General features: G+C 42.9%; 1 protein-coding gene across 7 annotated transcripts in view; it reads right to left on the bottom strand.

Annotated features, from left to right (window-relative positions):
• The window catches only part of SPAG1 (sperm associated antigen 1), a 72437-nt gene that overhangs the window by 6706 nt on the left and 47929 nt on the right, over positions 1-17802 (bottom strand). For all 7 annotated transcript variants that reach the window (XR_324513.3, XM_006029268.3, XM_006029267.3 and 4 more), the window contains 3 exons: positions 6363-6538; positions 5111-5252; positions 2540-2666 (listed from right to left, as the gene is read on the bottom strand). Coding sequence is in view for 6 of the 7 variants with exons in the window: in XM_006029268.3 (XP_006029330.1) it covers positions 2540-2666; positions 5111-5252; positions 6363-6538 (445 nt within the window). In the remaining variant the exon portion in view is untranslated. The remainder of the gene's footprint in view (positions 1-2539; positions 2667-5110; positions 5253-6362; positions 6539-17802) is intronic.

Below are 17802 nucleotides of genomic sequence, written 5' to 3'. Positions count from 1 at the left end.
CAATTCACCCTCATGTCAGAGAATGGATTAAAGATGAAATAACATAGTACAGCACACACACGCAGTCATGCACTTGAACAGGACCAGATTCAAACAGCATTTAGGTGCATTAGGTGCCCCAACTTCCACTGAACCAAAGAATGAGAATTTCTAACATAAGCTCAGGTTTCATCAGCTTGAACTGGCAGATGAGGGGACACACCTGGATGTATCAATCAATCACAGAATGATTCTGAACAGCCAATGCAACAGACCTGTGAAAAAGGCGATGCAATTGTAGGATGTACCAATCAAAGTATTTCAAGCAGAGACAGGGAAGTAGGAGAGTTGATTTCTTAGTCTCTTTACATGTTCCCTCTAAATAAACAATCAGGAAAGACAATTTTTTCTGTAATCTCTGGTTGCCTTTTGGCAGGTTGAATCATTTTCTGGTTTCACCATCTATATTAATTGCTATTGACAACAATAATGCATAAGGAGATTAGAGTTTATCAAGTACAGTCTGCTTAAATATTTGATACAAAGCAAAAGTTTGTCTTGCCAGTGGTTTTCCAGAAAAATTAATTTTTTTTTTTTTTTTTTTTTTTAAACTGCTACAGTTTTTCAGGTATTTTTAATAAGTAAAGGAATCTGACTTGTCATCAAAAACTGCCTGGTTCTTACTGAGACTTACATTTGGAAATCATAGCTAAATTGAGGGCAAATGAAGGGTAGAGTGTCTTTGTCTGCTGCATTACTTGGTTTCTAGTCCTTTCATGCTCAACAGCACATGCTTTTACTTTATTTTTGTTATTATTTGTAGTACCATAGCATCTAGAAACAACAGCCATGGACAAGGTCCCCATTCTGCAAGGCACTGTACAAACAGACAGTCCTGGCCCCAAAGAACTTACAGTCTGAGTATGAAGGCATGAAGGTATAGACGCATACATTTGGAGCCATTTCAAAAGGGGAGCAGATGATTAGGAGCATTTAGAAGCTGGTACATCCTAACCATTATGTGTGGACAAGACAGAGCATTACAAAATTAGCAAACCTGCTCCAATTTAACCCTGGATGAAGCACGGTAAAACTGGAGCTCTTTTGCTACATTTGTATCATTCCTAGCTTGTCCACACACAATTGTTAGAACCTAACTGCTGCTGCACAGTTCAGAGCTCTGGGCTCTGGACATTAGGGTATTTATACACACACTTTTGGATCCATTTCCAAAAACAGAGAAGTTCTCCCCCTTTTGAAGAGAGGAGTTCCTGCTTCCTTTTTTAAACAGTTCCAAATGTGCATGTTTCCAGACCCTAGGACAAGAGGTGAGAGATGCAGACAGACAGACATGGAACCACAAGGAACAAAGTGACATTAGTGGCCAGCCTGATGGTCACTGGCATCAGCACTCCAAGCTGTTTTGTAGGCATCATCACAAAGGAGAGTTTTATGGAGCCAATCTGAAGGCATGTAACCAAGCACCTGGGGGGATGATTACAAGGAGCTCCTCCCAAGCATGTGAGGCAACACAAAACACAAGGGTAGTTGTTTGAAAAAAATCTAATGAGTGATACAGGCTGGCAATCACAGGCTGATCAAAGATGGGAATCAACCTTTCTACACTGAATGAGAGGCTGAAGACAGACTATAAAGAATTCTGAAAATGAAGACAAGGAATTTATGTTTGAAGCAACTGAGAAGAGGGAGCCAGTGAAGGGCAGCAAGAGAGGTAATACACTTTAATTGATGCGCTAGGAAAGAGATTTTGTAGCAACATTCTGTGTGCAACCCTCTATTTGTCAATGCCAGTAAAAAGAAGGTTGGGCCAATAAAGGACTCATCTTAAGAGATATTATGCAGACAGATCTGGTAGACTTAGATGTAGCCTGGATGTAAGGACCTATATATAAGTCTAAGTCAACTATGACACCAACTTTACTGGGGTGTGTGTCAAGAAGAATGGTAATGATGTTTTCCACACCGAAAGTGAAAAAGAGAGGAGTAAGAAGGGTTTTGAGACGGGGGGAGTGTGATGAAGACGTCTATTTTAGCTATTTTGAGCTGGAATTGACAACTGCCATCAATTAAATGATGCCAGGGTGACAGGTGGTGATTTTAATTTCGACAGAACATGCTAGGTCTAGAGCAGAGATCTACAAGCCATCAGCAGTTGAATTTGTGGTAAGCTTGGCAATAGACACATTGGCACAGAAGGATGATTGTGGCAGCATCAGAAGAAAATTAAAGGGAAATTATAGTCAAATGTTGTTTAATCAATTCCCAGGTAACCAAAACTCTCATTTAGCCCCTGCCATTGCTGCATACATGACTCAATTCCTCAAACTACCAAATATCTCAATTCAAATGATTTGTATATCCCAAACTAGTTATAGTGTTTTACATTTTGCCAGCATTTCGTGAACTTTGGTGTAATGTGAAGGATTCACTTACTCCCTTGCTTGTATTTACGTATAAACTGCGATCATGGAATTGCCTTTGAGGTGAATAAGTAAATTTCAAAAGATGTAAGAATACCTGCCGTAATCTTTATTCTTACCTGTAGTCCTTTGTATGCAAGAGCTCGCCTATAAAAAGCTTTAATATTAGTATCTTCTATTTGAAGAACATGATTACAATCCTGTTTAGCCTCTTCATATTTACACAGTTTCAGGTGACAGAGAGCTCTACCATAACACAACAAAACACAGTGCAGGATAAGGGAATTGTAACATATTGAATTGCTGACAGTATCCAATTCAAAACATTTAATTACGTTGCTTGATTCTATTCCAAATCAATTCTCTGCTCCCCCTCCCCCACACACACACACATTTGTGGAGTTCTTCAAAAATACTTGAGTGTAATTCATTACAGCAATGCATTAATAGTTTCTATTTAGGACCAATTCCTGCAATGTTTCCTGGGGGGGAGGGGGGATGATAAAAAGTCAATGTAGTTGCTCAAAAGGTCAGAATAAAGCATGGGGTAAGTTTGCAGAATCAGGGCCCCTGTTAGCTGCTTAATGCCAAAATGGGGCAATCCTTCAACAGTAGCTAAGAAAAATGTAGAAGTGTTACTCCCTATTTCATTAATATTGTTTTCTGTAGTTCCTCGCACAAGAGTATTTTCTGGGGGTCTCCCAGCCTACCATTGACCTATTCAAACCTTCTGAGTTTGTGGGAAGAGAAAGAATTATGACTGCAGCTGAAAGCTGTCCTTTAAATATTAACACTACTTTATTATTATGACCAGGGATCCGGGTTTTCCATTTCCCATGGGAAAACAGAAAAAAAACACAGATTTCCCTTTTCCCCCAAGAGAAACATGCAAATTTTGCAGTTTTGCAAAAAGCTCTCTTCAGGCTGGCAGAGTTCCAACCTGCAAGGGGCTTGGGGGAGCAGGAGGAGGGTAGTCAGGCAAGGGGTGCCATGTGCATGTGTGTGCACATGGCCACCAGGCAGCCTGGAGAGTAGCTCCCGCAGGTAAGTCTGGTGGTGGTGGGGAGAGAGAGAGATTGAGGGCCACATAAGGAGGCAGTTGGGCAGGGCCGGAGCTGGGGTTTCTGCCAAGCCGGATGGTGTGTGGGGCCCAAGCAGGGAGTGGGATGGGGCCGCTGGCAGCTTGTCCAGGAGGCAGGGGGGTGGAGCAGGCTCCCCGCACTGCACGCATGCCCAGGGGGCAGGGAGGATCCATGCCTCCAAGATCTGTGCATTGGGTGGGTGCAGGCTGCCCGCTACAGACTAGGGCTCCCCACCCTGCTGCCCTCCCCCGGGGCCTCCACAGCCCAGCGGGCAGGACCCAGTGCAGCGGGGCAGAGTGGGGCCGGGTGGGGAAGCTCCTTGCTGCTGTGAGCCCCATGTCACCCTGGCAAGGTGCCCCCTGCCCGCCCTGCAGCAGTGGGGGTGGCAGTACGGGGTTGTGCCCCTCACTGCTTTGAGTAGGCAGGGGGTGCCTTGCCAGGGCAGCACAGAGCTTGCAGTGACAAGCAGCTTCCCTACCCAGCCTCACTCTACCCTGCCATATTGGGTCTTGCCCACCAGGCTGTGTAAGCCCCAGGGGAGGGCAGCAGGGTAGGGAGCTCAAGCCTGTAGTGGGCAGCCTTCACCCACCCCGTACACAGATCTGGGGAATTTGGGTCCTACCTGTTTTCACCCCCAGGAGTATGCACGGCGACAGGGAGCCAGCCCCACCCCCCACCTGAGCCCGCAGCAGGCAGCCTGCACTTGCCCTCCTCACAGGCTCTGCTCGGCTGTGCTGCCCATGGGGGAAAGGGAGCTGGGCTCCATGCTCCACTACACTTCTGCAGCTGCCACTTCCTGTGGGTGGCAGCTGAGGCTCAGGCGCTGATGCAGGGGGCTGCAGACCCAGGTCCCGTAACCCTGGCAGCTGGGAGCCACCTCTAACAGGGCTGGGGGGGCAGGGGGCTGTGGGTGGGAGGCAAGGAACACCAGCAAGGCCAGGGGGCTAAGGGGGCAGGGGGAGCTCTGATTTTCCATGATAAAAAATGCAAAATCAAATACTAAAATTTATAGGTATTTAGAATACATTTTTATTATAGTGATTGAGGCACTGGTAGGGTTCCAAATTGCTGTTTCATTTTAATCATGGATGTTAGTGTTTTAATACGAGAATTTGAGATTTTTTTAATCAGGGAAAACCAGGATCCCTGATTATGACCACTTGTCTTTAAAAAATGTACAGCTTTTGTGAAAGATATTTGAAATTTTTCCATAATTCTCACGATGTCACTACATATGAGATTTAAGGTATCCAACCATGACATTGACATTCTTGGAAAATGGAACAAAATACAACAAATTTTCATTTTACAAATTCATTACAACAATTACTACAGTCTATTGCATAAAGACCTTGGAGAACATTTTCAATCACTTTAAACATGCTGTCCCTAAAAAAATAAAATAAAATAAAACAAAATAAAGATAAATATGGATTAAAATAAAAAGTTATTTGAACCACATCTCAAACACTGGAAAAATGTAATCTTCTGTAATATTAAAAAAAAGTGAGTAAAGTTGCATGAAATTATCAGCAGTCATGATTCAGAATCACCAAACATTGCTATCTAGCAAACTTACAAAGTGGGGCAGAGATTTCAGCTCCTTACCTGTTAGTGTAGACAGTACTTTCCTGGGAGTTCAACTTCATGCACTCACTGTACTTTATTAGAGCTTCATTATATTTACCCTTCTTTACTAATTCATTCCCTTCAGTCTTCAGGATTCTGAACCTCTCTTCAGTTTTTTCACCTAGGTTTCAAAAGGACCAAATGTTATTTAAAGACAGACCAATTTATTATGTACAAGTTAATAATTTATCCTAAGAACAACACATTTTCCCCAAGGTAGCTCAAGAGAGATAGAGTAACTTCCTCAAGTCACAGTTTTCTCCCTGGTCTCACTCAATGGGCCAAATAGGAATCTGATACAGTGCGAATGTTCCCCAATACACTGGTACAGGTATAATGCAAGGTGCAGTGGGAGTGCAGATCCCCAGCTCCACACATTCACTGCCCTCGGCCTTCTCTCTCTTGCACACTCTGGAGGGATGACAGGTCTTCTGAGGAACCTGATTCTCCTGTAGTTCTATCATTGACACAGGTGGATTGAGCACACATGTAACAAAGTGCCTGTCACCATACTAGCCGGCCGAATTAAATAACTAAACAAACAACAACAATATTGAAAAGAAAGCAACTTTGAATAACTTAAAGACAAGTAACTGTAAATATAAATTTGTTTACAGGACCCTGGATCCTGGCACATGGAATCTGGTGGACGTGGCATTGGGTCTGGGGCCCTAATCCCAGCCTGCAGGACTGGGTGAAGGTGTCAGGAGATCCTGGGCCCCCGATCCAAGCAAGCTAGATGGGTTGGAGGCAATGCAGGGTTCTGGCCCCTAATCCCAGCATGCAGGGTCAGACAGCAGCTACTGATCTGGGTGTGCAGGTCTGATCCTGAGATGCAGGTTCCAACCCAGCCCACAGACCGGCCTAAACATTAAGCACCACTGGGTCCACATGCAAAGAGACTCTTAAATCTAATTCTTCTTTTCAGAAATATGTGGTCAGCTAACTTTCTTCAGCTAACATTCTCAAAAGTAATGAGATGCTTCCAGGAGTGGATCGAGGATATTGGAAATAGGGCATGGGTTGGGCACCTTACTGGTATGGGGGATGCAACCAGCAGCTGAGACCAGAGATCTTGGCAGCGGAGAGCTCACTGGACATGTGCTAGACACCCAAGGAGAGGTGCAACCACACCACAGCACTCCCCCAGATCCAGCCCCAAAAGCTTCTTGCTTTTCACATTTAAATTTTCCTTTCTGAAACTATATAGATGTGCATATGTTACACATACTGTTGATCTGCAACTGTTTATCTCCACTGACATCTGTGACGCTCTTTTGCTTAGTCTCTGAAGTAAAGGTTCCTCCATCCCATCTGTGCTGTTGAGCAGAAACAGGGACAACTGGAATTGGTGATAGCTTCTCCCTCCAACTTGGACCATCCTGATCTATTAGAGTTTTTGTTATTCTAAAGAAAAACATACATTTTCCATATATTTATTCTTTTTATTACTTAAGGTTAAAAATAACTAAGCAGTTTTCAGTAAAAAACTCATTTAAAAAAACCAAAAAAAAAGAATGGCCAATTTAAAATGTACTTAGTTTTTTTTAAAGAAAGAGGTCCTAAATTCCTTTTTTAATTTGTTTTTATGCTCTCCGTTAAAATGGAAGTGTCTTTTCAGCAGTGGAGAAACTGACTTCCACCTGAGCTAGCAAACCATTTAAGTACAAGATTCACTGCAAGATTGCTCCCTAAATCCAGCCTAAAAATATAAACTAAAGAAACTAAAGGAGGCAGTGGAAGAGAGAGAAAAAAGAAGTTTTATTCTGCCAAACGTAAGTGCTGCTTGTAACAATAAATGCAATACTGAAAACTGTTGATGTGATTTAAAATATATTCCTTTAACATAAAATTATCTTTCAGGAAAAGCAGTGATGGTCATAAAGTACCTAATAAATTGCATTTTAAAGTGAGTAAACTTCTGAGCATACATTCTTCTCCATTTTTGTTTTAAAATATATATTTAAAATTGTTTCTTTTCAAAAACATTATCTTTTAAAAGCTTCTCTATCTGTACATTGAAGGGAAATCAAGTTATTCAAAAACCAAAAGATTCCATCTAAAACCTAAGTTGCACGCTGACTGCAATAGGCACTGGCTCAAGACCTCAGTGAAGGTAATCAAATTAGCTTATGAAGGGTTGTACAAAGCTATATAGTTTTGTAGCAACTTCTAAAAAAAAAATATTAATCACTAATAAAACCAGTAACTGAGAGGCCTTCTTAATTTAGAAAAATGTACTGTAACCCACCCTGAGCCTTTTGTGAGGAGGACAGCACATAAATCAAATAAAGTACTACTTCAGACAGGATTAACATCTACTGCATATTTTAACTGTATTTCTTGATCCTGAAGTTTGATTATTTGACATAGCACTCAGGCAAAAATATATTTAAAATATTTTTCAGATGTAATTGCATTAAATAAATTTAGGAAACGATATACATCTGAAAAAAGATGAACAGCATTCAATGCAACATTAAGGATGTGGTAGGGATAAAGGAAAGCAAACCAGATGGACACGTTTCACCCTTAATTTTATTCTTTTAAATTTTCTGAAGACCTTAAATATCAGTAATGCTTATAAAATTAAGGGTATTTCAGTATTATAGTAGGAGAATAGGGCCAAATACTCCTCTCCTTACTTAGGCCTATGAGAAGTTTTACCGATTTAAGTATATTTTATCATGTAATGTTCTACTATTCTACAAAGTAATAGAATTAAAATGAATTCTGATAAACTGTTAGACTTGTATGATGTATTGTTTTGTGCATTGTGTGCTAAACTGATTTATGTAAATTTATTTTTAAAAGTAAACATAAGAATTGCATACAAGATATTTTTCACTCATTCCACAACATTATCAGGTTGCCTAATTTCTTCCTTTACTGAACAGTAACAATGTTTGTTGGTGTAGTAAGCAAAGATGCCTTACAGTAAGCTCTGTGTTATGTTCCCAAAATCATTATTGAGCCATTCTTTTGCAAAAGAATTTTTATTTTTCATTTAACTTCACTACAGCTTAATTCCCTAAAATAAAGCTAGTTTTTATAAAATTATGGGCACTCTATATACCTTTTTAATTTCCTCTGTTTTTTTCACTGTAAAATGAGTTATGTTACACACACAGTCAGATAAAAAATTGCTAAAATATTATTCTGAGTGAGAAGCATGTCCAACTTCACACTAAACATGGACCTGTTTCCTTCCTGCCCAGCTCTTCTTCCCTTTGTAGCAATGTGGCTCTGACATTGCACAGATGGTCTGATGCAATGTCCAAAGACAACTGAAAGACTCCTATTAACTAATTCTAAATGCTCAGAGGGAGCAAACCACATTTGTCCCTGGCCCTTGCCTGGGATGGATGGGATGAGGACGAGACTTGATGTAGCAACCCATTGTACCCATTTATTCTTCTGCATGAGGAACGCTCTTAGGCCAAACATGGTATTTTGTAACAAAACACTGTCATGCTGAAATGCTAGAATTTACTGGCACCTATCAGAAAAATATAATTATAATACCATTCTCAAATGAAAGCTGGCAACAAAAGCTGCTGAGTAGTTCTGATGCAATTTAATAAGAGATATTAAAAGCAGAAAGAGACATTTAGAATGAGAAGTCAATTCACTGAGAGGAAGGAGGCAGTCAGAGCCCAGTGCCATGGCATCTGCACTTTCACAATAACTAAAAGCCAACTGCAAAACTATCAGTCAATTCAACATAAAACTGAAAAAACAAATCAGCCCAGAAATGTGATGTTGGACACAGACTCAATAAAATGCTGCTAATTAAAACTTTTTGGAAAAGAAGAGCCCCAAATCTTAGTTCTGCCATACCATGATAAGGAACAGTGTCTGTAAGTAAGAACCTTTAGAACGAGAGTTCTTGCTATTACTCTTCAATGTGTATAAGGTCGGGAAATCACAAAAGGAAGAAACAAGCATCATGTAATAAACTCTATTTTTTTAAAAGGTGCACTGCAAAGTAATAATTTCTCACCCTCTCAAATATTCTTCTTTATGATATACAAAGCTAACCTAATTTTTTAAAACATTTTAACCTGTCTTTTACATGAGTAATCCCCACTTCTGCAAGCAGAAAAGGAAGATCAGCAACTCAGGGTTATCTAATCTTCCCAATGTCACCATCTACTCCCCTCCCTTTTCCCTGCACTCCCACTCCCCACCCCCTGCCTCAGGAACTTTACAAAAACCTTCAATAAAAACAAGCAGCCGGGACCTAATATTCTTAGTATAAAAGACAAACAGCAAAATATTTTTAAAAATACATTTTGAGGTTACCCTTTTAAATTAAAAGGGAAAGTAAAGGTAGGATCTCTGCCCTTTTTACTTTGCAGTTCACATTAAAAAGTAAAAAACCCCTTTTAATTAATTATCTTTCCTCACTGAAAATAACCTTTTCCATATTTGGTCAGCACTTTAAACTATAAACAAAGTAGGTAAGACACAGAATAAACTGTATTAAAAATTCAATATATGCAGCAGATATATGCTCTAAGAATTTGCAAGCTGAAAATGAATTACCAGCAGAAGAGAAGAAGGAAGAAGCAGCTGAAATAAGGTGATGGGTTGCCAGGGAGGAAAGAGTAATGAGCAGTGAAGCTAAAACATAAGGAAGGCCTAGAGAGGAGAAAATGAAGAATGTTAAGGGAAAAATATGAAGTAAGCTTAACACTAAGCAAGTTACAAAATCTACCTTGGGGAACTATCAGAAGTGCTTGTGTGCATATACAAGATAAAAATAACAGAAGTAAAACTGTACAAAACCAGCTGGACATCAGTGATTTCACCACCCCAGAACATAGCACAACACATAGACTCAGGATTCTAGTAGCAAACTGCTAAGCAGGGGAAAAGTACCATCTATTAGAGCAGTGGTTCTCAAATTTATTTGTACCAGGACCTATTTGTAAACATCGAGGGTCACTCCCGACGCAGTAGAAAGTTTAAGTAGAAAACAGCCCCCTGGTCCTGCTGGTGCGCCTCACTCCCAACCTATAGCCCTCCATCCCCCAGCCCTGCTGGTGCCCCTCACTCCTGACCTGCTGCCATCCACCCCTAAGCCCCAGCCCCATAGTATGTGGGGCCAGGGTGGGGGCATGAGGGGGCACGTGCACCCCAGATTTGTGTGCCCACAGCGGGCATGGGGCTGCAGCCTGGACAGACTGGCACGGGCAGGAATCACCTCAATAGCCCAGTAGGTGGGCCCAGTGCAGGAGAACAGAGCAGGGCAGCAAGACTTGCTGCTGCTGCTGCAACCAGGACCCCTGCACCACCAGCAGTGCGAGGATCAATGGACAGAAGAGGCTATGCTGCCCTTACCTCCTCCCACCGCCAGCCACACACACACCGGGCTGCAGCTCTACAGAGGAGAAAGTAAACTGGTATCCTTTCTGCCCATCTTTAGTGCCCCGATAGGAAAAAGTTAAAGGAAACTGAACTTTTTAAGAATCAGAGGGAATAAACTGAATGTCCTGTCCTACTTTTAAAAAAAATAAACAAAACTTGAGTTCTCTTGTTGAAGGTGTAAAGTATGAGGGTTCTTGCTCAATGAATAATATCTGATCTCTACTCATACGCATTTTTAAGTATGAATAAGAAAGCAAATGCAATTCTGACATTCTTGGACAGAGGCACTTACTGTAACAATGGAAATACAGGCTTGACAGCATGCACACAAAATTTACACACTTTATAATAAAGAAATTAAGGAATGGCAGCTGACAACAGAAGTTATATATGGATTTGGCGGTACCAAGAAAAATCAAGAAAAACTGTATTCCACATAAATGTTTTAAACTGAAAGCTATGCAGACAGACACTGTGTCTGTTTCTAGGTTTGTAAAGCTCCAGCATATCAAGGCCTGATTCCAGACATGACTACCATAATATAAATACTAATGGAAGAAAGAAATTTTAGGGAAGGGTAGATATTATTTGACCTGATATTAGATACAAAAACAGGGACATGAACTGAGGCAAATTAATTAAAGTCCTTAAAATATATTTTAGCCTAAAAGAAAAATCACTCTAAAAACATGTTTGGGGCTCACCTATACCTTTTTGAGTAATACCTGTAGTAAGTTTGTTCAACATTCTGTACAACTATCAATAACTCAATCTTCTTTCCAAAAGGTGACAGACACTACGCTGAGATACAAATCTGAGACCCTGGATAAATATTGTTACTCAGTCACTGAAATATAGCTCCCTAGAACTGTCTCTCACTGTCACTGTTGGCAATCATGTAAACCTAGGTCATGTACCTTCCTCAACCCCAGCACACACCAAAAGGATCCAGACCGTGCCAGGACAAGAAATGCAAAACCTGCCCACACGTCTCCACCACCCCCACTATCACTACACCCCACAACAGAGCCATCAGCATCCCAGGATCTTACAGCTGTACCTCCAGAAACGTAATATACCTCACCCAATGCACCAAATGCCCTGATGGAAGATATGTAGGAGAGACCAGACAACAACTGCGCACCAGAATGAATGCACGCCGGAAATCCATCAAAGACAGAAACACCCAATTACCAGTGGGGGCACATTTCTCACAGGAGGGCCACTCTCTCTCTCTCCAATCTCTCAGTCCTGATCCTCAAGGGAAACTTACACAACACTTCCCAGAGATGAGCCTATGAGCTCCATTTCATCAACCTGCTGGATACTAGAGATCATGGACTAAACATAGACATTGGATTTTTGATACATTACAATCTGCCTGGCAACTGACTCCCCAGCCCAACCCAGCCCAGCCCCTGGCTTCTTTACTTTTCATTCCATCCAGGAAGAGCACACACCAACTGCTGCAGCTTCCTTAGCCTGACGAAGGGTTTTTGAACCTGAAAGCTTGCTTAATAACTATTCTCCAACCATTTGGGTTGGTCTAATAAAAGATATCAAATTCACCCAAGGAACCTTGTCTGCCTATGTCCTTAGACCAACACGGCTACAACCTAAAACCCTAGGTCATGTACCTGTATTTATGAATCTGGCCTAGAGTATAATGTCACTTAGCAACACAATTTCAATCGCTTATTACAAAACTTGATTGTTGTGACATTAAATCAGGGTGGGCAAAATGTGACCTGCGGACCAGATGCAGCTCGCCAGGCCATTCTATCAGGCCCATGGGGCCCCTTAAAAATTTAGAAAATTAATATTTATCTGCCCCTGGCTGCCTGTCCTGTGGCCCTCGATGGCTTGCCAAAACTCAGTAAGTGGCCCTCCGCCCAAAATAATTGCCTGCCTCTGCATTAAATGGATGACTAATGCAGTCTGAAAGACCACTATATTATGAGGAGACCTTTCTGGCAGTAACGCTGATGTAAAACTATTCTACCCCACCTACATCAGTATTTTATTATCTAACACAAATAATATAATTTAATATCTCATTAACATTTTTCAAACTGTTAAAGGCAAAATTCTCACCCCTGATATTTTGCTCTTGATATATACAGACACCTCAAATTTAAGACACTATGCAAGCTGTAGAACTAGAAAGAAAAGAACGTCAGAGGCAAAATCTGCTCTGATGAGGTTGCCTTAAGTCGGAGCAGGCAATTATTTCAGCTGGAGGGCCACTTAATGAGTTTTGGTGACCTGTCAAGCACCACAAAGGTAACCCCACCTCATGACAGGTGCTCCACCCCCTGGGTAACCACCTTGGGACTGGAAGTCCTGCCCCTAGCCCCCTGAACTTTGCCACTGAAAGTCCCTCCTCTTGCCCCTCTCCTCCCCCCCCCCTGGAAATACTCCTTTTGGAAGGGGAGGTTTGCCATCTTGGAACAAAAAAACCCCCAAATCATATACTAAAAGACAAATACCTACTATAACATATTTTAATTTTCCTACAAAACTATTTTTGTCATGATCTGTGTTTACGTACTGTATATAGATGATTGTACAATAACTCAAAAATAAAGACTTACTCTTGTATATTGTGTGCGGGGTATGGTGGGGTATGAGGGGGTGTATAGTTGTGTGGGGGGGTGTGGCTGTGTGTGTGGGGGCAATATGATATGTTGGGGGATATATATGTGGGGGGTTATGGAGGCAGGGTGTGGGTGTGTGGGGTATTCACAGTGCACAACCCCTGCTGACAGCAGCAGCAGGAGGCAGGGGTGCTCAGGGTGCTCATGTCTGGTGTAGGTGCTGCCACCAGCAGTGCACATGGGGCAAGAAGCACAGCCCAGCCAGCTCACCTCTATTGCACAGGGCTCCCTGCAGCTCCTGCACTCACAGCTCCTGCACTTGCACACCACCAAGGGAAGCCCCACTTGATAGAGCCAGCTGCCTTCACTGCTCCTTGCTGCGCAGGTCCTGAGACTCCGCTGGAAGTGGAGGGGAGTCCTGGGACCTGCACAACAGTGAAATCAGCCAGCTCCATTGCACAGGGCTTCCCCCAGTGGTGCACAAGTGCACATGCACCACAGAAAGCCCCACGCTTTAAAGGTGGGCCAGCCCTGCTGCACTCCTTGCCACCACACACCACAAGTGGCAGCATCTGTGCCAGACACCAGCGCTCCAAGAGCTCCCACCCTCCATCACACCCACACCCTGCCCACCTGAGCTCTGCGTTCCCCTGGGTGTGGACTCCGCGCTGCTGCCAGCCCCCGCCCCATACTCCACACTCCCACTCAGCTGCAGCTCCCCACCCTGCCTTCGGCTGCTTCCCTATCTGGTGCCTGGAGCGAACAGGATGCTGGGGAAGCCAAGCAAGTCCCCTGGCAATGACAATGGCAGCAGCAGCCCCTCCTGGAAGCTGTGTGCTGGCTGGGCCAGGCCCTTCCACACACCAGGGTGGGAACAAGATGCAACAGGGTACGTTGGGGGTGGGGAGGGAAGGGTGTATATGTGGGCACCTCACTTCCACCCTCATGGGTGGAAAGGCTGGATGGGGTACAATTAATTGATGGGCACCTGCAGGCCAGATGAAATTGCCTGGTGAGCTGGATCTGGCCCACGAGCTGTATTTTGCCCACCTCTGCCTTAAGTTATAATATTTATAATACTTAAATTTCACAGGAAAGGGTAAAATATCCAAAACAAGAGCAACAAATTGCACTGATATGCATTACAACCAAATTCTGGAAATAATGATAATCTCAGGGAAGCAGAAGTGTGAAACATAACAAGCAGTTGAAGACCTAGTTTAAAGGGCTTTAAACTAAGTTCACTGGGGGATGGAGACAAAAGCCCAGAGGAAATTAAAAAGCCTGGGGGACCTGCATAAAAACTTAGTAAGGGAAATCAATAATAGAAACCTTAGCAATTTTCTCAGGGAGAGGACAGGACAGTCAGTTAGCTACCTGAAATATTAATATACTAACTTGAAAGGTATGGGAAACAAACTGGAAGAACTGGAGGTCCTGGTACAAGCACAGAATTACGATGCAATTGGAATCACAGAGATGTGGTGGCACAGTTCATGTTCCTGGAGTATGATCAGGGACAAGTATAACTTGTTCAGAAAGGATAGGCAGGGAAAAAAAGGAGGGCATGTTGCCCTATGTATAAAGGTGATGTAATGGGGTCTGAGGTACAGTATGAACAGAAAGGTAGGCCTATTCAAAGCCTCTGGGAAAAGGTCAGAGGGAAGAGTGCCCGGGGGGATATCTTAGTGGGCATCAACTACGGGCTGCCAAACCAGAAGGAGAAGGTGAACGGGACCTTCTTTAAACAACTTATGGAAGCTTCCAAATCAAAGGACTTGGTTCTCATGGGGGACTTTAATTACTGGGACATCTGCAAGGAGGTACAGTAGTAGTTTACATGCAGCCTAGCAAATTCTTGAGTATGTTAACTATTTGATACAGACAATAGAGAAGCCAGCTGGGGAGAAAGCTCTTCTTGAGTTACTCTAATGAATTGAGAGGAATTTGTTGAGACTGTGAAGGTGGAAGGTAACTCACATGACAGTGGGTGTGTCTATACATGAAATTAATGCGACACAATAAACACCTGAGTTTAATGCTCCCAGGTGTCATGTTTACATATGCACCCGGGACCGCAGCACATTGAGCCATGTTGGAGCAGCTCTGACTGGTGGGGGGGCCCAGGGGTTCAGCCTCCCAGCCTGGGGCTGTGCCGACTTGGCTCAGCATGCTGTGGAGGGGCTAGCTGGGACATGAGGATGCTCCAATGCAGAACTAGCTGGCAGGCAGCCCCCACACTGAAGCACCCTCATGCCCCAGCCACCATCTACACGTGCACTACTGCTCACTAAAGAATGCTGCCGTAGGACAGTATTTGTGTTTACAAGTACTAATCTACAGCAGAGTTAGTTAGTTTCTTGTGGCCCAATAAGGCCACACGTGTAGATGCTGAGGCTTTGCTGTGGAGCTAATTAGGCAGCTGCATGTCTCACAGCAGTCTCACATAGATGTATCCAGTGAGCATGAAATGATAGAGTTAAAGATTGAAAGGGGCATAAAGAAGGAGAGCAGCTGAGTAAGGACACTGGACTTAAGCAAGAAGGCTTTAACAAACTCAGGGAACTGCTGGGCAGGATCCCCTGGGAGGCAAGTCTGAGGGGAAAAGAAATGCAGAAGAGCTGACCATACCTTTAAAAGACCCTTTTAATAGTGCTGAAACAAGCTAACCTCATGCAACAGAAGAATGGACTGTGCAACAGGAGGACACCCTGGCTACACAGCGATCTTTTCAATGAGTTGAAACTCAAAAATCTGTTGAGTTGAGTTTTGAGTTGAACCTACAAAATCTGGAAATTTGGTCATAGTACTAGGGAGAAGTAAAAGTATGGCATGGGCATGCAGGGAGAAAATTAGGAGAGTCATGGCACAATTTGAGATGCAACTGGCAATAAAAGGCAATAAAAAGGAATTCTACAGGGATGTCAAAAGAAAGAAGAAGATAAAAGAAACCACAGGCCCCTTAAGGAATGCGGAAGGCAATCTAGTTACGGACGATACACAGGAAGCTAAAGTATTTAATTTTTTTTTTTACTTCAGCAAACAGGCATCAACCAAATGAGGAGTGCAGGTGGCAGTAAAGACAGGGAAGGAGACAAACAACCTAAAATAGTAAAAGAACAGATTAGGGGTTACTTAGAGAAGCTAGATGCTTTTAGGTCATCAGGGATGAATGGGATGTACTCTAGGATTCTAAAGGAACTGGCTGAGGTAGTTTCAGAGCTTTTGGCTATCCTCTTTGAGAACTCATGGAGGTTGGGTGAGGTTCCAGATGATTGCAAAAGGGCAAATATACTGCCCACTTTAAGAAAGGGAAGGAGAAAGATCTGAGAAATTACAGATTAGTCACCCTAACTTTTATACCTCGTAAGAGGTCCCCAAGGAATATACTGTGAAGCACTTAGAGGAAAATAAGGCAATCAGGAAGAGCCAGCATAGATTTACAAAGAGCAAGTCATGCCTAACCAACATGATTTCCTTTCATGATCAGATTGTGACAGGCTCTGTGGATTGGAAGACAGCAGTGAATGTTGATATACCTCGACTTTAGCACGGCTTTTGATGCCATCTCCAATGGCATTCTCATTAACCAGCTAAAGAAATACGGACTAGATTAAAATACTGTAAACTAGACACATAACTGGTTGAATCTTTGTATTCAGCTCAACTAATCATCAACGGTTCAGTGTCTAAGGGGAATGAGCTGGGTTCCCCAAAGGTCTGTCCTGGGCTCAGTATTGTTTAATAACCTCATTAATGACTTGGATTATGTGATCAAGTGCATGCTTAGCAAATCTGTGATGACATCAAGTCATGTGGAACTGCAGAGACTTTGAGGGCAGGGCTAGGATCCAGAATCATCTGGATGGAGTGCAGGAATGGTCCACAATCAGTAACATGAGATTCAACAAGGACAAGTGCACTTGGGATAGAACAACAGCATGCAGAAATACAGACTGGGGAATAACTGGCTAGGCTGCAGTACTCCAGAGGAGGACCTGGGAGTTACAATGAACCATAAGATGAATCTGAGCCAACATTGAGCTCTTGTTGCATTAGCAGGAGAGTAACTTACAAATCAAGGAGTGGTTCTTCTATTGTATTCAGCATTGGCCTCACCTGGAGTACTGTATCCAGTTTTAGGCCTCATACTTCAAGAAAGATGTGGACAGTTTGGAAAGAGTCCAGCAAAGAGTAACAGAAATTATTAGGGACCTGGGAGGCAAGACATATGGAGAAAGGCAGAAAGAAGGCTGAAAGAACTAGGGTTATTTAGTCTGGAGAAGAGAAGATGAAGGGGGATTTGATAACAGTCTTCAAATACCTGAAGAGGAGAGAAGATGGAGGTGGTCTTTTTTCTGTGGCTGTAGAGGACAGGACTAGAAGCAATGGCTGAAGCTCCAGCCAGGGAAATTTAGGTTGGAGATAAGGAATATCTTTCTGACTATGAGGGTGGTCGTGCACTGGAGCAGGCTACCTAGAGAAATTGTGCAATCTCCATCTCTGGAACTTTTCAAGAGCAGGTTAGACAGACCTTTACATAGGAATGATTTAGTCAGGGACGATCCTGCCTTGCACAGGGAGCTGGACTAGATGACCTCAGGAAGGCTCTTCCAGCCCTACTTTTCTATGATCCTAGGAGTATTCATAGATTCATAGATGTTAGGGTCGGAAGGGACCTCAATAGATCATCGAGTCCGA

This window comes from Alligator sinensis, unplaced genomic scaffold, assembly GCF_000455745.1.
Source record: "Alligator sinensis unplaced genomic scaffold, ASM45574v1 scaffold974_2, whole genome shotgun sequence".
NCBI classification, from domain to species: Eukaryota; Metazoa; Chordata; order Crocodylia; family Alligatoridae; genus Alligator; species Alligator sinensis.
The sequence above is the reverse complement of the archived record's forward strand: the minus strand, read 5'-3'. Positions and strand labels throughout refer to the sequence as shown.